This window comes from Podarcis cretensis (genome assembly GCF_951804945.1).
Source record: "Podarcis cretensis genome assembly, chromosome: 11".
Classification (NCBI taxonomy): domain Eukaryota; kingdom Metazoa; phylum Chordata; class Lepidosauria; order Squamata; family Lacertidae; genus Podarcis; species Podarcis cretensis.
Genome location: NC_137180.1, coordinates 2,079,789 through 2,100,347, shown reverse-complemented (window position 1 = coordinate 2,100,347; position 20,559 = coordinate 2,079,789). Strand labels below are relative to the sequence as shown.

The window sequence follows — 20,559 nt, the reverse complement described above, 5'->3', positions numbered from 1 at the left end:
GGAGAAGCTGGTCCTGATACATGGGACTCTTCCCCCCACTACGCTCTGGTGGAGGAGCTGTTCCTGATCTCTCGCTGCTGCTTTGGGAGTCCCCGCTGGCCCCTTGCTTCTGGTGTGTCCCCCCTGGGACCCCCCTTGCCCTGGGCGTGGGCGCCCCCCTCTGGGAATCTTCTGATTCGCTGGAGAAGCTCATGGAATCTCTCGGGCCACTCTCATACTCCCCTACGCTGCCCTCAGATTCTTCCCCTTCGCTCTCCATTTCCTCTCTCCCCTGTGCCTCTGCTCCTGAGCCCCTGACAGGCGTACTCTGAGTCTGACTAGCATTGGATATAATCCCATGTAGGGACTTCTATACCCATTCATAGAATCATAGAATCATAGAGTTGGAAGAGACCACAAGGGCCATCGAGTCCAACCCCCTGCCAAGCAGGAAACACCATCAGAGCACTCCTGACATATGGTTGTCAAGCCTCTGCTTAAAGACCTCCAAAGAAGGAGACTCCACCACACTCCTTGGCAGCAAATTCCACTGTCAAACAGCTCTTACTGTCAGGAAGTTCTTCCTAATGTTTAGGTGGAATCTTCTTTCTTGTAGTTTGGATCCATTGCTCTGTGTCTGCTTCTCTGGAGCAGCAGAAAACAACCTTTCTCCCTCCTCTATGTGACATCCTTTTATATATTTGAACATGGCTATCATATCACCCCTTAACCTCCTCTTCTCCAGGCTAAACATGCCCAGCTCCCTTAGCCGTTCCTCATAAGGCATCGTTTCCAGGCCTTTGACCATTTTGGTTGCCCTCCTCTGGACACGTTCCAGTTTGTCAGTGTCCTTCTTGAACTGTGGTGCCCAGAACTGGACACAGTACTCCAGGTGAGGCCTGACCAGAGCAGAATACAGTGGCACTATTATTTCCCTTGATCTAGATGCAATACTCCTATTGATGCAGCCCAGAATTGCATTGGCTTTTTTAGCTGCCGCGTCACACTGTTGGCTCATGTCAAGTTTGCGGTCAACCAAGACTCCTAGATCCTTTTCACATGTACTGCTCTCAAGCCAGGTGTCACCCATCTTGTATTTGTGCCTCTCATTTTTTTTGCCCAAGTGCAATACTTTACATTTCTCCCTGTTAAAATTCATCTTGTTTGTTTTGGCCCAGTTCTCTAATCTGTCAAGGTCGTTTTGAAGTGTGATCCTGTCCTCTGGGGTGTTAGCCACCCCTCCCAGTTTGGTGTCATCTGCAAATTTGATCAGGATGCCCTTGAGTCCATCATCCAAGTCGTTGATAAAGATGTTGAATAAGACCTGGCCCAAGACAGAACCCTGTGGCACCCCACTAGTCACTCTTCTCCAGGATGAAGAGGAACCATTGATGAGCACCCTTTGGGTTCTGTCAGTCAGCCAGTTACAAATACACTGTACAACATCACTGTGTGGTAGCATAGTCAAGTCCGCATTTTACCAGCTTCTTTACAAGAATATCATGGGGCACCTTGTCAAATGCCTTGCTGAAATCAAGGTAGGCTACATCCACTGCATTCCCTTCATCTACCAGGCTTGTAATTCTGTCAAAAAACGAGATCAGGTTAAGAGCTCATCTTGTTTATTTCCCATGCTTTGCGCATTAGTGTACAGACATTGAAGTCCATTAATCATTCCCCCGTGACTCTTATTTAAGGATTTTTTCCTCCCACCACTAGGTCTGCGTGCTGTTTGCTCCATTTGGTCTATGACATTTGGATGATCATCTTCATCAATTGATAGACTCCTACCTTCAGGAGCACTGTCTCCCTCCCCCACATTAGTCAGTTTAAAGCCCTCCTGATGAGGTTTTTGAGATTTTTGGCAAAAACATTCCTCCCAACCGTTGTGAGGTGCAGCCCATCGCTTGCCAGAAGTCCATCTTCAAGAAACTGCAGTCCGTGATCTAAGAATCTAAACCGTTCCTGTTTACACCATTTGCGAAGCCAGCTGTTCACTTTCGCTATTTTTCCCTCTCTCCTTGGGCCACGTCGTTCAACTGGGAGGACAGATGAGATGACAGTTTGTGCATTTAATTGCTTCAATTTCCTGCCCAAAGCCTCGTAGTCTCTTTTGATCTTCTGGAGGCTATTGCTTGCAGTGTCATTGGTTCCCACATGAACCTAGAGGAAGGGGTATTTGTCAGTGGGTTTTATGATTCCTTGCAGTCGTTCAGTTACATCTTGGATCTTAGCCCCAGGGAGACAGCACACTTCCGAAGACATCTTGTCAGGCCCACAGATCACTGCTTATGTTCCCCTCAGTAGGGAATCCCCTATCACCACTACATGCCTCCTCTTAGGTCTGGTCGGGGTTCTTCCGTGAGCTGTCCATTCTAAGGTCGCCTGCACATTCCCTGAGGACTGACTTTGCTGCTCGTCTTCATATACCTGATCGACTATAATGAGGGAGAGATCCTCAAATGGAGTCTGCTCTTCGTCTTCCATGCAAGGGGAGAGGACCTCAAAGCGATTGTGTATTTCTAAACAATCAGAGCGAACCCTGGGCCTCCTACTTCTTTGAGTCATGTTTCTCCATATATCTGGCTCCTGTGTTGGTGAACTAGCCTCCTTCTCAGGGGAGTCCCGTCTCCTCCTTGGTGGAGACGGTGCGCTCTGTTGCTTTCAAGAAGAGCTCCAGCTCTCTAATTCTTTGGAGCGTAGCTACACGTTTCTCCAGTTGCTGGACTTTGTCTTCTAAGAGGGCAATCAACATGATAACATGGCAAAAATGGAAGTTCTGGTTCTGCAGGATGCTGAGCAAATATGGTGACAGTTTATTAATTTAATTATGGATGCATTTTAGAAATTTGAACTCCTACAAAACTCCAGAAACTTCAGCACCTAATTTTCTTCCACAATATTGTTATTTCAGTCCCGGCATGTATTTTCAGAAGTGTAAGTTCCAAATTTCCCAGTTGTTTTGGTTGGCATTTCTACTGAACTTTCCCTCTAGTTCTTCAGGAACTCAACAGCAGTGTGGGCAATATCTTCACCACTTTATTCATATGTTGTCCTTTGGATGCCTTTAAGTGGCAATGCATATTTTAGTGTGAGCTATTAACATTTAGTTGACTGAATTATTTACTTATGTTTGAAAAATGAACATAAATGATGACTTCATTTAGCAGCATTTAGTCATTTATTTATTTATTTATTAAAAGCTGAATAAAAAAAAATTAGCCAGCTAGCAGACCTTGCTGGAAAATGGGTTTGGTGTGCAGCAGTCATGAGATCCATGTAACTTGGAAAGGAGCACCTGCTTTTTCTGTACTAATTGGTGCATATGAAGAACATTTGCATTTAATAGTTGAATGCACGTAGGCTAACCATGTAATTACCAGTGTAGTAAGCCTATTTTATTTTGAATATCTGGAAGCTTCAGTTTGCGAGGTTATGGAGGGTTAGATCATATATGGTAGTTTCTGTGTCTTGATTTGCTACCAGTTAGTTTGCTTGGGTCTTTGTTGGGCCAAGCCAGGCCCACGTGAAGTGTCCTGGGATAATTTGCAGGGGCTCCTTGGCTCCCGAGGTGCAGCCCCCTCCTTTCCCCTATCCCGGCCGCTGTTGTGGGAATATTAGCTCCTGGAAAGGAGAGGGAGTGTGACTCCAATGGGGTTGAGCTGGAGAGGATTTCTAATGCTTATCAGGGAAAAGGAAGGGCATGGGGGCCTCCCATACTGTAAGTTCCCCTCCTCTTCATTCCGAAAGATTGGCTTTTTAATGTTGTTCCTTTCCCCAGAGAACGCTTGGGGGGAAGCCTGAGCTTTGCAAATAATTGCTTGAAGGAGCAAGTCCAATTCCAATACACAGCTTGAGATGAGAGAGCTTCACCCTGCTTGTCTTTTGCTGCAGAAGGGTGTGACTTACAAATTTACCTCTCCTTGTCATTTCTCTTCCCACCTTCCAGGTCCTTTTCACCATTTTTTATTTTGAAAAATATTTCAAAAGAAACATTTTTATACTGACATTTATATTTGCAACATAAGAAATATCTTTGTTCTCACTTGGCTTTGTAGTTAAGTTATTTATAATGTGTCATGCTGTCTTATATTCAAAGTAATAAAAAAGTTAAATATCACATAGACTAAATTTTAGTCATAACTTCCAAAAGAAAACCAAACCAGAGTCTCTTTCTCCTATAAAAGGGGAAAAACTAGGTCACCCGAATCAATTCTCTTCAAGCATGCTGGACACAACTGCAAAGCATGGGAGGTCTTGTTTTGTTTTTGTGGTTTTTATACTGTAAACTACCCTGTGATCCTACAATGAAGGGCAGTATATAAATTTAAATAATTAAATAAATAATACAAAGAACACTGTTTAATTCAGTAGCATCTCTACTACTGTCCAATTGCTTTTTTTAAAAAACTTGAAGCTAGATCAGGCACCCCCAACCATCCCCTCCAGATGTTTTGGCCTACAATTCCCATCATCCCTGACCACTGGTCCTGTTAGCTAGGGATCATGGGAGTTGTAGGCCAAAACATCTGGAGGGCCGCAGGTTGGGATGCCTGTGCTAGATGTATTGGAATTGTTTGTAAGATGTTTTATTGTTTTATTGTTTGTTGTTTGGTAGCCTAGGCTCCTTTGGAAGGAAGGGTGAGGTAATAATAAATAAAATAAAATAAAATAGATTCCTATGCATACAGGAATTTCATTCCCCCCCCCCCCAAATCATTTTTATTTGATTTTACAAATATGAATTTATAACCATACCAAATACACATCCATGTAATGAGATTACTCTGAATCTCGGGATTTCCCCACATCCCGTCCATGGGTCCTATACTTAACATTTTCAACTGCATATTATTTTGTAATCTATATTTTATGTCTATCCATATTGTCCCTAATATTCTTAAAAAAAATTAAAAAATGTCCAGTAGCACCTTAGATACCAACTAACTTTGTTCAGGTTATAAGCTTTCGTGTGCATGCACATTTCTTCAGATACATAATATTTGTTACATTAAAAGTGGGATTAAAATCCTGCTAATGTTGTCATCTGCTTACAGTGGTCTCCTAAATAAATTGTAAACTTTCCCCATTCTTTCTTCAATTTCTTCTCTTCTTGTCCCTGAGCTTTCCGGTCAGCTTTGCCCCTTCAGCGCAGTCTAGCAGCTTAGCTTGCCATTCCTCTCTGGCAGGGACTCTTTCTTCTTTCCATCTCTGGGCCAGCAGCATCCGTACATAAAAAGTCTTTTCTGGTCTTTGGGATGTTGGTACCTATAACTCCTAATAGAAAAGCTGCTAGGTTTTTTTTTACAAAGGTTATTTTAAACATTTTTTTCAGTTCATTATAGATCATCTCCCAGAAAGCCTTTATTACCTTACATGACCACCACATATGATAAAAGGTACCTTCTTTTTCTTTACATTTCCTGCAGGTATTTGTACTTGTTTTATACATTTTTGCTAGTTTACCACTGGTACATCATTTCCATATAGTTTTCTTGCAGCATACAACATGCCATGAATTTCAAATCCATTTTCCATAACCTTTCCCAATCTGAAATCTGAATATTATGCCCCCAATCCCTGCACACATACAGGAATTTCAAAGCCCAGGTGTACTTTTTGTAAAAAGTTACTAGACTGTGTGGTGCATGGCCTCCCCTAAAAGGTCCTTCTGGCTTTTGTTCATTTCAAGCCACCAGTGGGTGTGGGTGTGGGTGTGCATGTATTCCAGATTGTATCAAAATAAATCCCTATGATATAAAACTACTTTATCTTGCTGCATCTTTTAAAGTTATTTAAGTAAGCCATATTGAAACAACTATTTGGAGCGCCAGAAAACAAATCTGTGTTGTCATGGATACAAACAGAAGTAGGATTACTTTATAAATTTATTATGAGTCTAACAATTTATTTTTAGTATGTAACTACATTTAAAAAAAGATGTATCTGTTTATTTAAAAGATTTATATACTGTCTTTCAGTAGAGATTGCAGGCTAGTATACAAAAATTGAAACAACAATAAATGCATGTCATCAAGAGAAATGGAAAATAAAAACGCAATCAGAAGTAAGAGAATTTTAAATACTTTTAAGATGGTAAAATAAAAATAAAAATTGTGCCTTCATAAATGAAGTTTTTGCCTGACACTGAAAAGACAGTGATGTTGGTGCCAAATATCCTGTCCTGGTGAGGACATTCCATAGCTGTGGGTACAAAAAAAAAAAAAAAAAGCGCTTTTACCTGCTGCAGCTAATCTCCAGTTTGAGGGAGATAGTATTCAGAGAATGGCAAAGATTGGTGACTTCAGCATCTAGGCAGGTTAGTGTGGGAGGAGGTGGGTCTTTAAAAGTGCATTGGGATAGTCAGTGATAACCAATCCTGTGTAACCAGTATAAACTAATAATTCTGTCGACTGCAATTTGTACTAATGGAAGCTTCTGAACAGTTTTCAGAGATATAAATGCATTTCACTCATTTATACAGGATGTACGAGAGCATGGACAAGTGACTAGACTCTCTCTGTCTAGGCGTGGTTGCAGCTGGTAGACCAGCCCAAGCTGGTGAATGGCACTCCTTACTACGAAGAACATCAGGGCCAGAAACAACAGCTGGTTCTGTTTCTTTAGAGGGTGCACATCCAGAATTAGCTGAACACCATCACCCTTAACTAGAGAACAATCGGCCCACAAACCTCCACCTTCTCGAGATCAAACTTCCATTTAATGGCCCTCATCCAGCTCATTATCAAGTCAGACACTTTCAGCATTTCCACAGCCTTACCTGACTCTGTTAACAAGGAGAAATAGAGCTGGATGTCATCATATAAAATTGGAATCCTGGCTCTGTTGGTGTATGGTTGGTGTATGGTTTCTGTGTCCAAGGAATAGGCTGCTTGCCTGACAAGTGTTGCACTTTTCTGAAGGGGCAAGTATGCAGTTTGGACATTCTTCTGGATTCAGCTCTAGAGGCCCAAGTGACCTTCATGACTAGACACGTGAGACTTGCCTGAAAATCTCCTCTAGCAGTTTTTAGTGGTTTTAGGCAGCGAACTTTGGACACCAGAAGTGTTAAGCACTCGACCCTACTGCCAGTTGATCCTCCGATTCAAATATTCCCTTACCTGTGCATTCCACTTCTCTTAACAAGTGCGGAGTTGCAAACTCCCATCCTTCTCCCATCCTTACATCTGAATAAACATGCTCAGGATTTTATGGTAAGCTTTAATAAATTTGTCTGACAAGAAAAGGAAATATCAGTATGTATTCCTTCTGAGTTAGAAAATAGTAGGGCTACACACACACACACACACACACACACACACACACACACACGAATGAACTGCCCTGAGACCTCTGGGTATAGTGCGGTATATAAATTCAATTAATAATAATAAAATTTTAAATACAGTCAAACCTCTACTTACCACTGCCTCTTCTTACAGTTGTTCCAAGTCGCAACCGTGGCAAACCTGGAAGTAACTGGTGGGTTTGCCACCGTTCGCACATGTGCAGGAGCAGCAATTGCCATTTGCGCATGTGCAGAAGCAGTGATCGCTTTTCGCACATGCACAGAAGCAGGCAATCGCCACCTGCACCTGCTCACAGCGGTGTGTCTCCCAGCAACCCGTTTTGACCTCCGGAACAGATTATGGTTGCAAATAGAGGTTCCACTGTAGATAGCTAGATATCTAGATACAGATATAGATATATAACACCTATTTTATTCTGTTGAAAATAATGTCAGCTATTGTCTTCCATTGGTAATACAGTGGTACCTCTGGTTACGTACTTAATTTGTTCCGGAGGTCCGTTCTTAACCTGAAACTGTTCTTAACCTGAAGCACCACTTTAGCTAATGGCACCTCCTGCTGCTGCTGTGCCACCGCCGCACAATTTGTGTTCTCACCCTGAACACAAGGTTCTTAACCCAAGGTACTATTTCTGGGTTAGCGGAGTCTGTAACCTGAAGCGTCTGTAACCTGAGGTACCACTGTAATAATAAGTGGCAGTATGGCCGGTCCAGTGCTGGTCACTCACCATGGGACTCACCATGAAGCTGTAAGTGCCACACTTTTAACATTTGGGGGAAATGGGGGTGGTACTGTGTACCCTTGAGTACCCCCAGAAAAAAGCACTGAGTATGACATATTATGTACATAAACTTTCAAAAAGCTTTTGACAGAATACTTTGCCAAGAATTCCTGATGAGACATAGCAGACATGGAAAAGAGGAGAGATCCTCTTGTGGATCAGTACATACCTGGTTAGAGAGCTGGAGTAAATAGGTAGCTTTCCTGATGGAGGGATGTAGAAGGGGAGACCTGTGCTTTTTATCTTGTTCACAAATGATTTAGAATTAGTGAGCAGTGAAGTTGCCATGTTTGCTCATGATGCCAGTTGTTCAGGGTCATTAAAACAAAAAGAGATTGTGAAAAGCTCAATGTGGTATTGCTAAACTAAGAGAATGGGCAGTAAAACAGCAAATGCAATTCAACATTAGCCAATGTAAAGGGATGCACAAGGTACAAAAATTCTTAATATCCTGTATACGCCCAGGGGGTCTAAACTGGTGGTGACTGCCCAGGATAGCTTGATGAAGATGTTGATCTGGTGTGTGACAGCTGTGAAAAAAGCAATTCCGTGCTGGGGAAATATATAGCTTCCAGTATCTGAATATGATTATATAAATCTCTGCTGAGACCAAACTTGGAATACTGTGGTCTCCTCAACTCAAAAGAGATATTGTAGAGCTTTTCAGTGAAGCTGAATGCTAGAAGATTCAAGACACACAATCAAAAGAACTTCTTCATGCAGCACAGACTCAACTGTGGAATTTGCTACCACAAGAAGTTGTGATGGTCAGCAACTTGGATGGCTTTAAAATAGAAATGAACACATTCCTGGAGGACTGGCTACCCATGGCTGCTACCTCTGAGAGCTGTATTCCAGGTGCTGGGAGTCCCAAGCGGGCAGAGGGCTGCTCTGGTGCCCAGGTCCAGCTTGGGAGGCATCTTGTTGGCACTGTGAGAACAGGGTGCTGGTTTGGATCAGGGATTCTTAGCATGCCCTGTGGTCTTACGGTTGTATTTTGCTGACAAACTAGGATGCATATCATAGGAAAAGCCTATGGCAGGAGCAGGGAATATATTGCAAGTCTTTCCTTGGACACCACAACTTCACTACTAAATGATATCCTTCTTCCTCATTCATCCTGATTATTAAAAACAGTTTTAAACAAGTTATAATCACAGAAATAAGGTGGGTCCTAAAAATATAAAAATATCAAAATGTGTCACAATGCAGGGTAAAGAGAGGCATCTTCAGCATTTGCCCAAAGGTGCCAGGCTCCCCTGGCGGGGGGGGGGGAGCGGCTGGGTCTCAGTAGAAGCTCGTTCCATTTCTTTCAGAGGAAAGACAGTTGCAATGTAGATGACAGCAGCAAGTTGTTAATTTTAGCAGAAGATGCAGTTTTCATGGCACCAGGATGACTGTCTAGAATCCTTAAGAGTTCTTCCTAGGAAGAATTATAATTAAAGTTGTTATGCTTCCATTTCAATCTGCTGTGCCCAATTTTTCATCCTATTTCATCCTTAATTATTACAGCAACTAAAATTCAATGTCTTCTCCCTTTAAGACTTTGTGATTGTGTTCATCAAAATCATAATCACTCCACTTTAAGGCATAATCCTGTTCTAAATTCCACTTTTCTCTCATACATGCTTTTTCAAAGAAAGATTTATACTCAGGTAACTAGCTACAGGATGGCTTCCCTGAGCTCAGTGGTGGGAACCTTTGGCCCTCCAGATGCTGCCCATTGACTAGGCTTTCTGAACAACATCTGGAGGACCAAAGGTTCTCCACACCATATTTAGCTTCTGTATCAGAATAAGTTATGTGAGTAGGGTAATTCATACACAGGTTGGAAAACATTTCATACTGAAATGTATAAATTACATGTTTGAGCTCTTTAGAACTTTAGGGTTCACAATTTATTGACACATAGGCTATCATTTTGTAGTTTTAAAGAAAGTGTCTATGTTACACTATTTAAAGAAACACATGATTTTGACTTGATTAGGGAAAGTGTGGCAACTGAAGGCTATTGAATACTAAAATAATGTTGCAGGAGTTTGGGGGGAAATGCAGAGTTTTGAATAATTTTAGTTTATCTGTGTATTTATTTCAAAAACTTTAGCACACTGTCCAAGTTTTCTCACTTTTCCCAGGGTCATTCAGTCATTTCTCTGACCGTGCAAGGAGTAAGGAAATGGCAAGATAACTGGAGGTGCCCTGTCAAGATATTATAGAACTAAAGTGTCTACAGAAAGAATCATAACAGATGGTTTTAATGAAATAAAAATAGTATTTCTGACACATTTCAAATTCCACTGCTTTCAAATCCATGATACGAAACCATGTAATTTCCCCTAAGAAGTAATAGCAGCTAGTATGTTTTGAGATATTTATGTGTGTGCATCATTTATGTTTTCTTTCATTTCTTGTAGTTATATATGTGGTCTAATTAGTGACCAGCAACAATACCCCAGGTACAATTTAAATTTGTTATTTAAAATAATGTGATTCAAGAGCTCACAAAGCCATGGCTGTGTTGAATACTTTTTTTAAGGGCTCATTTCTTTGAAAGCTACTTTCCCCCTCCAGCACCTCATCATCTTAAGTCCTGCTGTTTCTACCTCCTGGTAAACAGAGAGAGACCACAGGGGGATATCTGCAGCAGAGTCATCCCTAATCTGTTACTTGGGGTATGTTGCTAGTGGTGCAGGATTGGTGCTAGCAGAACCCCATGACTAGTGAGCTAAAAGGTAAAAGCCAATGTTTTAGGTTTGTTTTTAAAATGGCATCTGTGGATGAGTTAAAGCAAAGCATCCCCAGACTTATGCAACCCATTGATCTGTAATGCTTCATGTGGTTTCCTTAGGGGGGGGGATGTACATCTAAATGCATTTTTCATTATGATGGCAGTGTGCCAGGAGACAGCCCCACGCATTTGCTGCTAATAAAGTGTCCATATTATAGCAGGGCAGATATGATTTAAAACCTTCACGTCAGATACAGTAAATCAGAGCGTGAGCAGGTGACTTCCTTTCCATAACAGTTGGAAACCCATTTTTTCTCACTGTGAATGTTAGTCCCTCCTCCCTCTTTGAAAGCTTTATCTCTTTTCTTTAAAATGCTGTGCAAGACAAATTGGGGACTACTGTACTCTTTCCTTGCTTGATTTATATATTCTGTTGTCACCTCCCTGAGATAAAAAAGAAAGCAAAACAAATGGCTTGTACCCCGAAAGGAGAAAGGGAAAGGGAGCGAGTGCAAAGCTCTTACTGCAGGCTTTAAAAAAGGCAGGCTGTCCCTTTTCTTGTAACAGTGTGCAGCCCTCCCCTGAGCAGCAGCAAGCAGCCTGATGCTCTGCTCAAGCACATTTGGTATGCATGAGCACTACTGTTTCAAGCAGGGAGGGTGTTTTCTTAAGGAGGATCGGTGGCTAAAGCACATTCACTTTGCCAGCCTTTCAGCCAAGTTACAGGAGGCATCTGCCTCATGGAATTGCAGGTGTGGACATCTAATGGACATGGGATGCCAACACCGTGGAGGAGCAGCTGTTTTGTAGGCATTTGTGAGGTTTGCATTTTATTATTCCAGTGGAATTTTTGAGGGTCATGAGTCAAAGTGATGCTCCTCGGCCACTAAACTGGACCATTCGGAAGCTGTGCCATGCTGCCTTTCTTCCATCTGTCAGGCTACTTAAGGTACTGTAAAACCATCACATTTTTACTCTCAGTGATCTTGTTTTCACCCATTTCTCACATTGTGTCACTAGGATGCAAATCTACAATTAACCTTCGGTGCTCCAATTTAGGATATACCTCTGGTCATTGTAGAAATTATGTTGCTCACATACAGATAGGAAAAGTGCATTTGTAGTACCGGAGGGCATATTTAGCACCGAAACTGTCTTCTAAGATGCATTTAATGCTCGTGGGGTATAAGGGATGTTTGAAAGGACAAGGAAAATTGGATCTGTGGAATGTGTATGAATTGTGAGAAGTCTCAGCAGCTGTCAGTTTCCATTACTTACATAGTTTCCAGCATCACCTATGAGCACATTACATTATGATGTTCAGCGTTAGCAATCTCTGCTAATTTTTTAATGTAGCTTATATAAATGGTTGGTTTGAAATTCATACATGGTGATTGAGGTCAGACTCTGGCTAGAGGAAAACTTTCTGTTTATGTTTTCTTTTAAATGCATTAACAAACATGTTTTTGGTTTCTGGAAGCATTCTTCAATGATTGGACTATGTCTTGTTTAAAAAAATAGTAGCAAAAGCCCCATGTATTTCAGTGGGTTTTGTTCTATGAGAATATGCTGAGCACTAGATTTCTGTTTTGATCTGAGTATACACAATTTTGTAGGGTACCACTAATAATACCATACCCAGTTTAGCAAATTTTAAAGAAACATCTATTGAGCAGCAAGTCTTCAGAACTGTGCTTTATTATACATATAGCCTGGTCCCATGTACTGTTCCTTGGAGGACATCCCCACCAACTGCATAGGATTGCAGCCCAACTACACATGACATGTGGCTGCATGATTCTTCCCATGTGGGCAAGAGAGAAGGAAAGAGAAGCTGAGAAGCAGAGGGAGGAAACTGGCAGGGAGGACCTTTTGCTCCCTCCCCCTGTCCCATTTATCTCTCCAAGATTGCCCAACACCTCCCCCCCCCTCCATGGATGGCAGCAAAAGGTTAAACAGCCCCTCCCCCTAATGCTTTCTCACTGTCCCTCACAACTTCTGGGGCTGCTTTTCAGAAAGAGAGAAAACCAAGCCGCAAAAGCACCTCAGGAAAAGAATCACATAATGGCAGTTTTGTGTAGCTTGATCTTTATTATTTTTGTTTGTTTATAAACAGCATATTGACATTGTACACCATAAATGGATGCAGTAGGAGGCCATGACATGTGATGTGGCTACACATGTCTATTTTAGGGAGATAGACCACCCATCACAGTTGTTTGCCACATGCGCACATGATGGAAAAGATGTGTGTAGTCATTTCGGACTCAACTGTGTACACTCTATAAGCCAGACAGGCATAATTCATAAGGTGACCTCCATAGTCATGAGGCCAGTCTGTTTGGTATGAACTATAATCTTAACTTTTCATTGGACTTTAAAAATAATCCAAAGGTGTGGTGTTTGGGCATATATTCAAATGTAAATTTTGGTTCCATTAGTTGTGTAGTTGTTTTGAAACAAACAAAAGGAAAATGAAAATTGTGGTATATAGATGACTATCTAAAATGTGTAATAGTTGAGCTTTTATTTTAGGGGTTTTTTTGAGGTCCATGACTAGTTATTGCAGTAAGTGATTTGAATAAGCTGCTGCAATTGTGCCAGGCAGTTCTTAACTGGGCATTTGGAACTTATTTTAGTAAAAGTTGCTGCTTCTTTTTATCTGCAGTAAAAATTCATTATGTGAGCAGTGTACGACAATAGGTCAGAATATGAATTTTCATTTCATGAAAATGGTTGGTGCATACACCAGATAGGTTTAATTTATAACATAGGAAGCTCTTACAGAATTTTAGCAAGTTTGGGCAGGGACTGTATTACATGGGAAAGTTAACTTTGAGCAAATGCCACTAAGTTCTTCCAAGTAAGTGTGCACAGGATTGCAGCCTTCAACATTTTTATATTCCCGGAGACAAGAAGAATAGGTAAATACTGATAAGCCCTTTTGATTGTTTAAATGTTAGTGATATTTTGTTAAATAAATGTTGCACCATACACAGAGATCTTAATTAATAATAGAAACCTGTATCAATTGTTTGTGAAATTGTGAAAATACAGCTTGTTATGCAACTTTTAATGATCTAGACCCTAACAAGAAGTTTAGGGTGATACAAGGATAGCTCATTTCTCTGCATATAAGAACAGGCTCCCTTCTACATGGAAAGCTTTAGACTTCTAGCATAAGCTTTGGCATACACATAGGACACACTTAAATGGGACTGGTTCCTGTGTTCAGTTCAGAATAAACTAAAACTGGGTCAATTTACATGAACCAGGTGTGTTTTTATCACCTTTGCCCTTCAAAGTTTATATCAGAAATCCATACAACCCCCTTTTTTCTTTTCTGAAGCAAAACTTCCTCAGAGTGTATTGAGAATTACTTCAAAAAATAATGACACACTTTGTTTGAACTTCTATTACCCCTGCATTACTAAGACCCTGGTCCTGTGCTGTTGTGTGCTACAAGTTCAGCGTAGCACAAGAGCATCCCAGTGAAGATTTCTGCGCCTGCTCCAGGCCTGCATTACCCAGGCTACAACCCAAGCCTCCTTTGTCCCGGACAGAGTTTGTGTCTTGCTGGGTGGGGGTGTCCCCCTTTCCAGCCCTGCTGGCCTCCACTGGTGGAATGATACAAGCATTACTCTGCTGGTACAGATCTTCCCATTCCACCCATTAGATCAACAGGCAGGTGTTCCACTTCTGGATCCACGGAAAGCCCAGGATTAATTGAGGAAGCAGCACTTTTTAATATCTCCTGACTAATTTACTAGGAGGGGTAAACATTCCCAGAGTGGAGAGTAGGAAACTGGGTTAGCTGGGCTTTTATGAGTCCACTTGGCTGTCTTCTCTGACTCTGCCACATTGTGTAGCGGAGCTCCCCTGGCTGAGACTCTCCAGGTTTTGGAAGATTATTGGGATAAACTGAGCTGCTTCTGAGAATTCTCCAGAAATGCTCGAAAAGACAAAAGCCATCTCAAACCACATCGTTGGGGTTTGTTAGTGCAGCTTACAGGAGACATGAACAGGTTGACCATGTGATTATTTTTCAGGTGGTAACATTGTTCACTGGGTTAGTACATTGGAAGCCAAATGTGAAGGAGGAAAAATAAAAAGTTGACAAATGCTGCAATCTAGAAAGTTATAGGACCAGTTCTGCCTGCCTATCAGAGTTTTTATGGATTCTTATTTCAGTAATAGCAACTCATCACCGGTGGGAGGGGAGAAAAATCCGCAGCCAAGGGGGCTTCCAACCCCCCCCCCCAGCCTCTCCTTGTTTTCAGCTTTCTGCAAGGCTTTTGAAACTTAGGAGAAATTGGGAAGCTATTTGCAGTATAACAACAACAGCAACAACAAATTATTTATACCCCGCCCATCTGGCTGAGTTTCCCCAGCCACCCTGGGTGGCTCTCAATCGAGTGTTAAAAACAATACAGAATTAAATATTAAAAACTTGCCTAAACAGGGCTGCCTTCAGATGTCTTTTAAAAATAGGATAGCTGCTTATTTCCTTGACATCTGATGGGAGGGCGTTCCACAGGGTGGGCACCACCACCGAGAAGGCCCTCTGTCTGGTTCCCTGTAACCCCACTTCTCACAATGAGGGAACCGCCAGAAGGCCCTCGGCGCTGGATCTCCGTGTCCGGGCTGAATGATGGGGATAGAGATGCTCCTCCAGGTCTACTGGGCCGAGGTCAGCACCAACACTTTGAATTGTGCTTGGACACGTACTGGGAGCCAATGCAGATCTCTCAGGACTGGTGTTATATGGTCCCGGCGGCCACTCCCAGTCACCAGTCTATCTGCCGCATTCTGGATTAATTGCAGTTTCCAGGTCACCTTCAAAGGTAGCCCCACGTAGAGCGCATTGCAGTAGTCCAAGTGGGAGATAACTAGAGCATGCACCACTCTGGCGAGACAGTCTGCAGGCAGATAGGGTCTCATCCTGCGTACCAGATGGAGCTAGTAGACAGCTGCCCTGGACACAGAATTGACCTGCGCCTCCATGGACAGCTGGGAGTCCAAAATGACTCCCAGGCTGCGCACCTGGTCATTCAGGGGCACAGTTACCCCATTCAGGACCAGGGAGTCCTCCACACCAGCCCGCCCCCTGTCCACCAAAAAAAGTACTTCTGTCTTGTCAGGATTCAACCTCAATCTGTTAGCCACCATCCATCCTCCAACCGCCTCCAGGCACTCACACAGGACCTTCACCGCCTTCCCTGGTTCTGGTGCAGGACTTCTGGCTCTTTTCAAATGGAGGAACAAAAGTAAAGTGAGCATGACCAAGGCCTTGGTGGATATTTTTCTTTTTCTCTGTATTATGACAGACTTCTGAACTGCTATTTGGTTCTTAAATGATAATATTTGTATATGTGTTTTCCAGGTGTACTTACCTTTCTCCCTTTTGTTGTTATGACATGAGGTTAGCTGGGCAACCCAGTCCGATGTGTGGGCTACCAAAATTATTATTTTATTTATTTATTTATTTATTATTTATTTATATTATTAAGCAGTAATGCTGACTGACAGATATCAAATTGCCAAAGAGAATCATCATGGGCATCTCCATTGCCAAGCATAGTATGTACCACATTTTTTGCTCTATAAGATGCACCAGACCATAAGACGCACCTAGTTTTTGGAGGAGGAAAACAAGAAAAAAAATATTCTGAATCTCAGAAGCCAGAACAACAAGAGGGATCGCTGCACAGCAAAAGGAGCGATCCTTCTTGCTGTTCTGGCTTCTGGGATAGCTGTGCAGCCTGCATTCGCTCCATAAGACGCACACACATTTCCCCTTACTTTTTAGGAGGGAAAAAGTGAGTCTTATAGAGCAAAAAATACGGTAATTCCCTCCCCAATCAAATCTGATTTTTCCCCCCATATACTTTTTCATATTAAACCAATGATAGAGATAAAATCACACTTGGATTTTTCACCTTCAATATGTTATGTTAATTCTTTGTAGTAAATAGTTACTGCATTAATATCCTAGCTGTGTTACCATAGAACATTAATCCTATTGGGTTTTGTTAAATTAACCACTTAGTATTGAGCAGGTGATCTCTAGGTTAATTATTGTCATGCTGCATGAAACTATTAAACCATTCTCAGCTGCACAACAGTGAATGAAATGTGGGACACTCATTGGCCTGATTTTATTTGGCTAAGGAGGGGTCATTCACCGTTGCTGACCATCTTCAAATCAGTTGCTTGTATTTTCATTCCAGGCAAACATAGCTGCTCTACCTCAACTTACTAACACTGTCAGTGTTCATACAATTGTCTCCCCCGCCCATTAGTATTCCATTTTATCAACAAGCAAACATATTAAGGATTTAGTGTGCTATAATATTTGAAAGATTTATTGAATTGGATGCATTTACATACTATTTAGCTCAAGAACTTGAACCTAGAACCTCATGGTGTGAGACTGAAGGCTTAACTTAGCTAGAACTCTATGCTCAGACCCAAAAGCCCTCTTCAAACATAACAAGGAAATAATATTCATGATGTGTAGCATCGTTGTTGGCATCTGTCTGTCTCAAGAGACAATGGAGTATGCCCCTGGGGGTGAAGTCAAACGGCTATGTTAGCAGCACCAAGCCTGGGCAGTGTGTATGGAGGTCCTGGGTTGCCCAGGCGACAAGACCCCCACCTTGGCCTCACTGATGTGCTTCAAAGAAAAGCAGAGCAATCCACTCCGGATTTGTGCAGGGTTTACTCCTGAGCCTTTTCTTCTCCTGAAGATGTCCCACAAGGCAGCAGAGGTTTAGGGTCAGAGTTTTCCTTCTAGATGACCTACTTTCTCAGGTTGAAGAGCCCTGTCTGCTGCTCACTTCCCTCTACAGCACATACAGAAACTGCCTTCTTGACCATTGGTCTTTTCTTTTCAATCCACCAGAGTCTGTCTTTGCGTGTAGAGCAAGTCCCTAACTCACTGAGGGTTTGAGACCCATTGGCTGCCCTCACCTGGGTAGCCAATCACAGCTGTTGCCTGGGGTGTGGCTACTATCATATGCTGACAGTTTCTAGGAGTTGCAGGTGATAAGTGAGTGCAGGGTGGGGAGCAACTGTGGGCAAACAACCCCAGAAGGAGCACGACGTGCCCCTGCCAGAGGTACTACCCCTCCCCTCATACCCCATACAGTTACCATGCAGCGTCCTACAGCAAACACCCCTTACAGCAACAGTTTCCTGTTTATGAAGGGCATTATGAAGCCTTTGGTTGTCTGAACAATGCATCAATCCTAGTAATATTAACCATCTGGCTTTCTGGCCTGTTGTTGTTGTTGTTGCTGCCTAGTTCAACCCTCAGCTTTCTAATGTCCTGCTCTCCAAGTTGTAAGTTGTGAGGTTTTGATTTCCTGGATAAGCAATGGAGCTGTCCAGCAGTGTATTCTAAATGTTTTAAGGACATCAGAGGAGCTGTCCAGCCCGGAAGGTAGAGCTGGGTTCGAAGCAGATCTCGTCAACTCCCTGCACCCCCACCTTTCCTTGTGTCCCCCGCTTTGCCATCTGCATGAAATTAGGCCAAGGGGAGTATCAGATTAGAGGCAAACCTGCATGTGATCCTGGGGCTGTAGGATGCCCACCAGCTTGCCTACCCTTGGTCTAGAAACAAGAACCTGACAAGTCTGGGTACAGTGTGTATCCCAGCTCTGTCCACATGTTGGGTGGCTCTTGGGCTGGTATCCCAGAATCCTCCAGGCCCTGAACCTACTGAGATCCACTTGGAAAGCCAAAATCAGGCAAATAAACCAGGTTTATTTAACCCACAGGTTTGGACATGGACTTAATCTTTCTAGGGTGTTCCTGTAGTACTCATATGCTTTCAGACATCCTTTTTTTGTTGTTGCATACTATCAGTAAGAATATTTAAGTGTCTGTCCTCTTTTTATGTAACCTGTGATGAGCAAACATATTTGTTCTTGGGTCATTATTTGTTTTACATATTAAATACAGATCTTTCAAATACTGTGGCCCTTGAACTTAAACTTATTTGAATTGTTTATTTGTTTTTAAAGTAAATTGTTCATTTTCTAATTTTAATAACGCTATTAGTAGCGCTTATTGAAGTAGCAGAACTCACTGCTAGTCACATGTCACGTCAAAACACAGTCCCCGTTGGTTTTCTGTTATAAATTTAAAAGCTGTTTTATTTAGGGTGGACAAAATTTGCATCTTCAATTAAAGTTAATGTCTGGGTTTCAGCATCTTGAATGAACCAGGAGACATCATGGTGTTTGTGTACCAGCTGGGGAAGCAATAGCCAGATGGAAGTCTTAATAGACTTTTTAAAAAGCTGATATGCATGCTGATGATGAAAAATAGTTTAGTAACATCATCAGTAACTTAAAAGGTCCTGTGGTAGAAATTTCAGTGGTTGTATCTCTGGAAATGGCAATCAATGTTATGCACATACGCAATAAAATTATACGTGCCATTGGGATAGGAGTAGGTAACCTTCTTTCTTTCAAGATCTGCATTTCCTTGGAAGTAATCTCCTAACAATCATATGCTGGAAGTGAGTGGATTCCTCTCCTCTCTCAGGCAGCCTGTTGCCTCTCATTTTTCACTCCTTCCCATCTGCATGATCTAGAATGATGTCTGCAAGTTGCAGCTTCCCTGCCCCCACCATCGGAAAGAAACATGGTCAGAAAGTTAGGGAGAAACTATGTTAAGGTAGGCACAGATCATTCCACATTCAAAATACTATCTCTGATTTAGCAGTATACAGTGGTACCTTGGGTACCACACCACTGCCGCCGATTTCTGTTCTCATCCTGAAGCAAAGTTCTTAACTCGAGGTACTATTTCTGGGTTAGTGGAGTCTGTAACCTGAAGCGTCTGTAACCCGAGGTTACCACTGTACTAGTGTTTAAAATACCATAGTCTTACTAAAATAACCATTTGCTAAGGACGTTTCTACTGTTCACTTTGCTGGTCTCACTGTATATTTTGACTTGTTGTTTAGTCGTTTAGTCGTGTCCGACTCTTCGTGACGCTATGGACCATCTGTCTCCTGAGAAATCTCTATGTGGGACAAGAAGCTACAGTTAGAACTGGATATGGAATAACTGATTGGTTCAATTTGGGAAAGGAGTACGGCAAGGCTGTATATTGTCTCCCTGTTTATTTAACTTATATGCAGAATTCATCATGCGAAAGGCTGGGCTGGATAATTCCCAAGCCGGAATTAAGATTGCCAGAAGAAATATCAACAACCTCAGATATGCAGATGACACAACCTTGATGGCAGAAAGTGAGGAGGAATTACATACCCTTTTAATGAGGGTAAAAGAGAAGAGTACAAAATATGGTCTGAAGCTCAACATCAAAAAAACGAAGATCATGGCCACTGGTCCCATCACCTCTGGCAAATAGAAGGGGGGAAATGGAGGCAGTGAGAGATTTTACTTTCTTGGGCTTCATGATCACTGCAGATGGTGACAGCAGTCACAAAATTAAAAGACGCCTGCCGCAACTAATATGATTATAAACATTAGCTACCTCTAAATGGTCATGTTGGTCAGATGTCAATGAAGGCACGCTGTCATTGGAGGTTGTATTATGGAGAAACTGCATTCAGGGCCCTGTCTGCTCAGCCTTCAGTTAATGGGAGCTACCTCCTCCCATTTTCCCATGACAACAGGCATTAACTCCTCCGTACCACCATATCCTGAGGGTTTTCTAAGGGCAAATAGAACAGAACTGGACAGCCCTATTGCCCCACTTTCTTTTGCATTTATTTAATAAAT

The 20,559-nt window shown here is 42.2% G+C and overlaps 1 protein-coding gene across 7 annotated transcripts in view; it reads left to right on the top strand.

Moving 5' to 3' along the window:
* Positions 1 to 20,559, top strand: part of TRPM3 (transient receptor potential cation channel subfamily M member 3) — a gene marked incomplete at its 5' end in the record, with an annotated part of 420,896 nt that overhangs the window by 120,832 nt on the left and 279,505 nt on the right. For 4 of the 7 annotated variants that reach the window (XM_079995990.1, XM_079995988.1, XM_079995987.1 and 1 more), the window contains one exon: positions 11,148 to 11,747. The exons of 2 other annotated variants lie outside the window; for them this stretch is intronic. In XM_079995990.1, the coding sequence (XP_079852116.1) occupies positions 11,658 to 11,747 (90 nt within the window). Of the gene's footprint in view, positions 1 to 11,147; positions 11,748 to 20,559 lie in introns of those variants that run through there. One more of the 7 variants, XM_079995991.1, reaches the window with a different exon arrangement.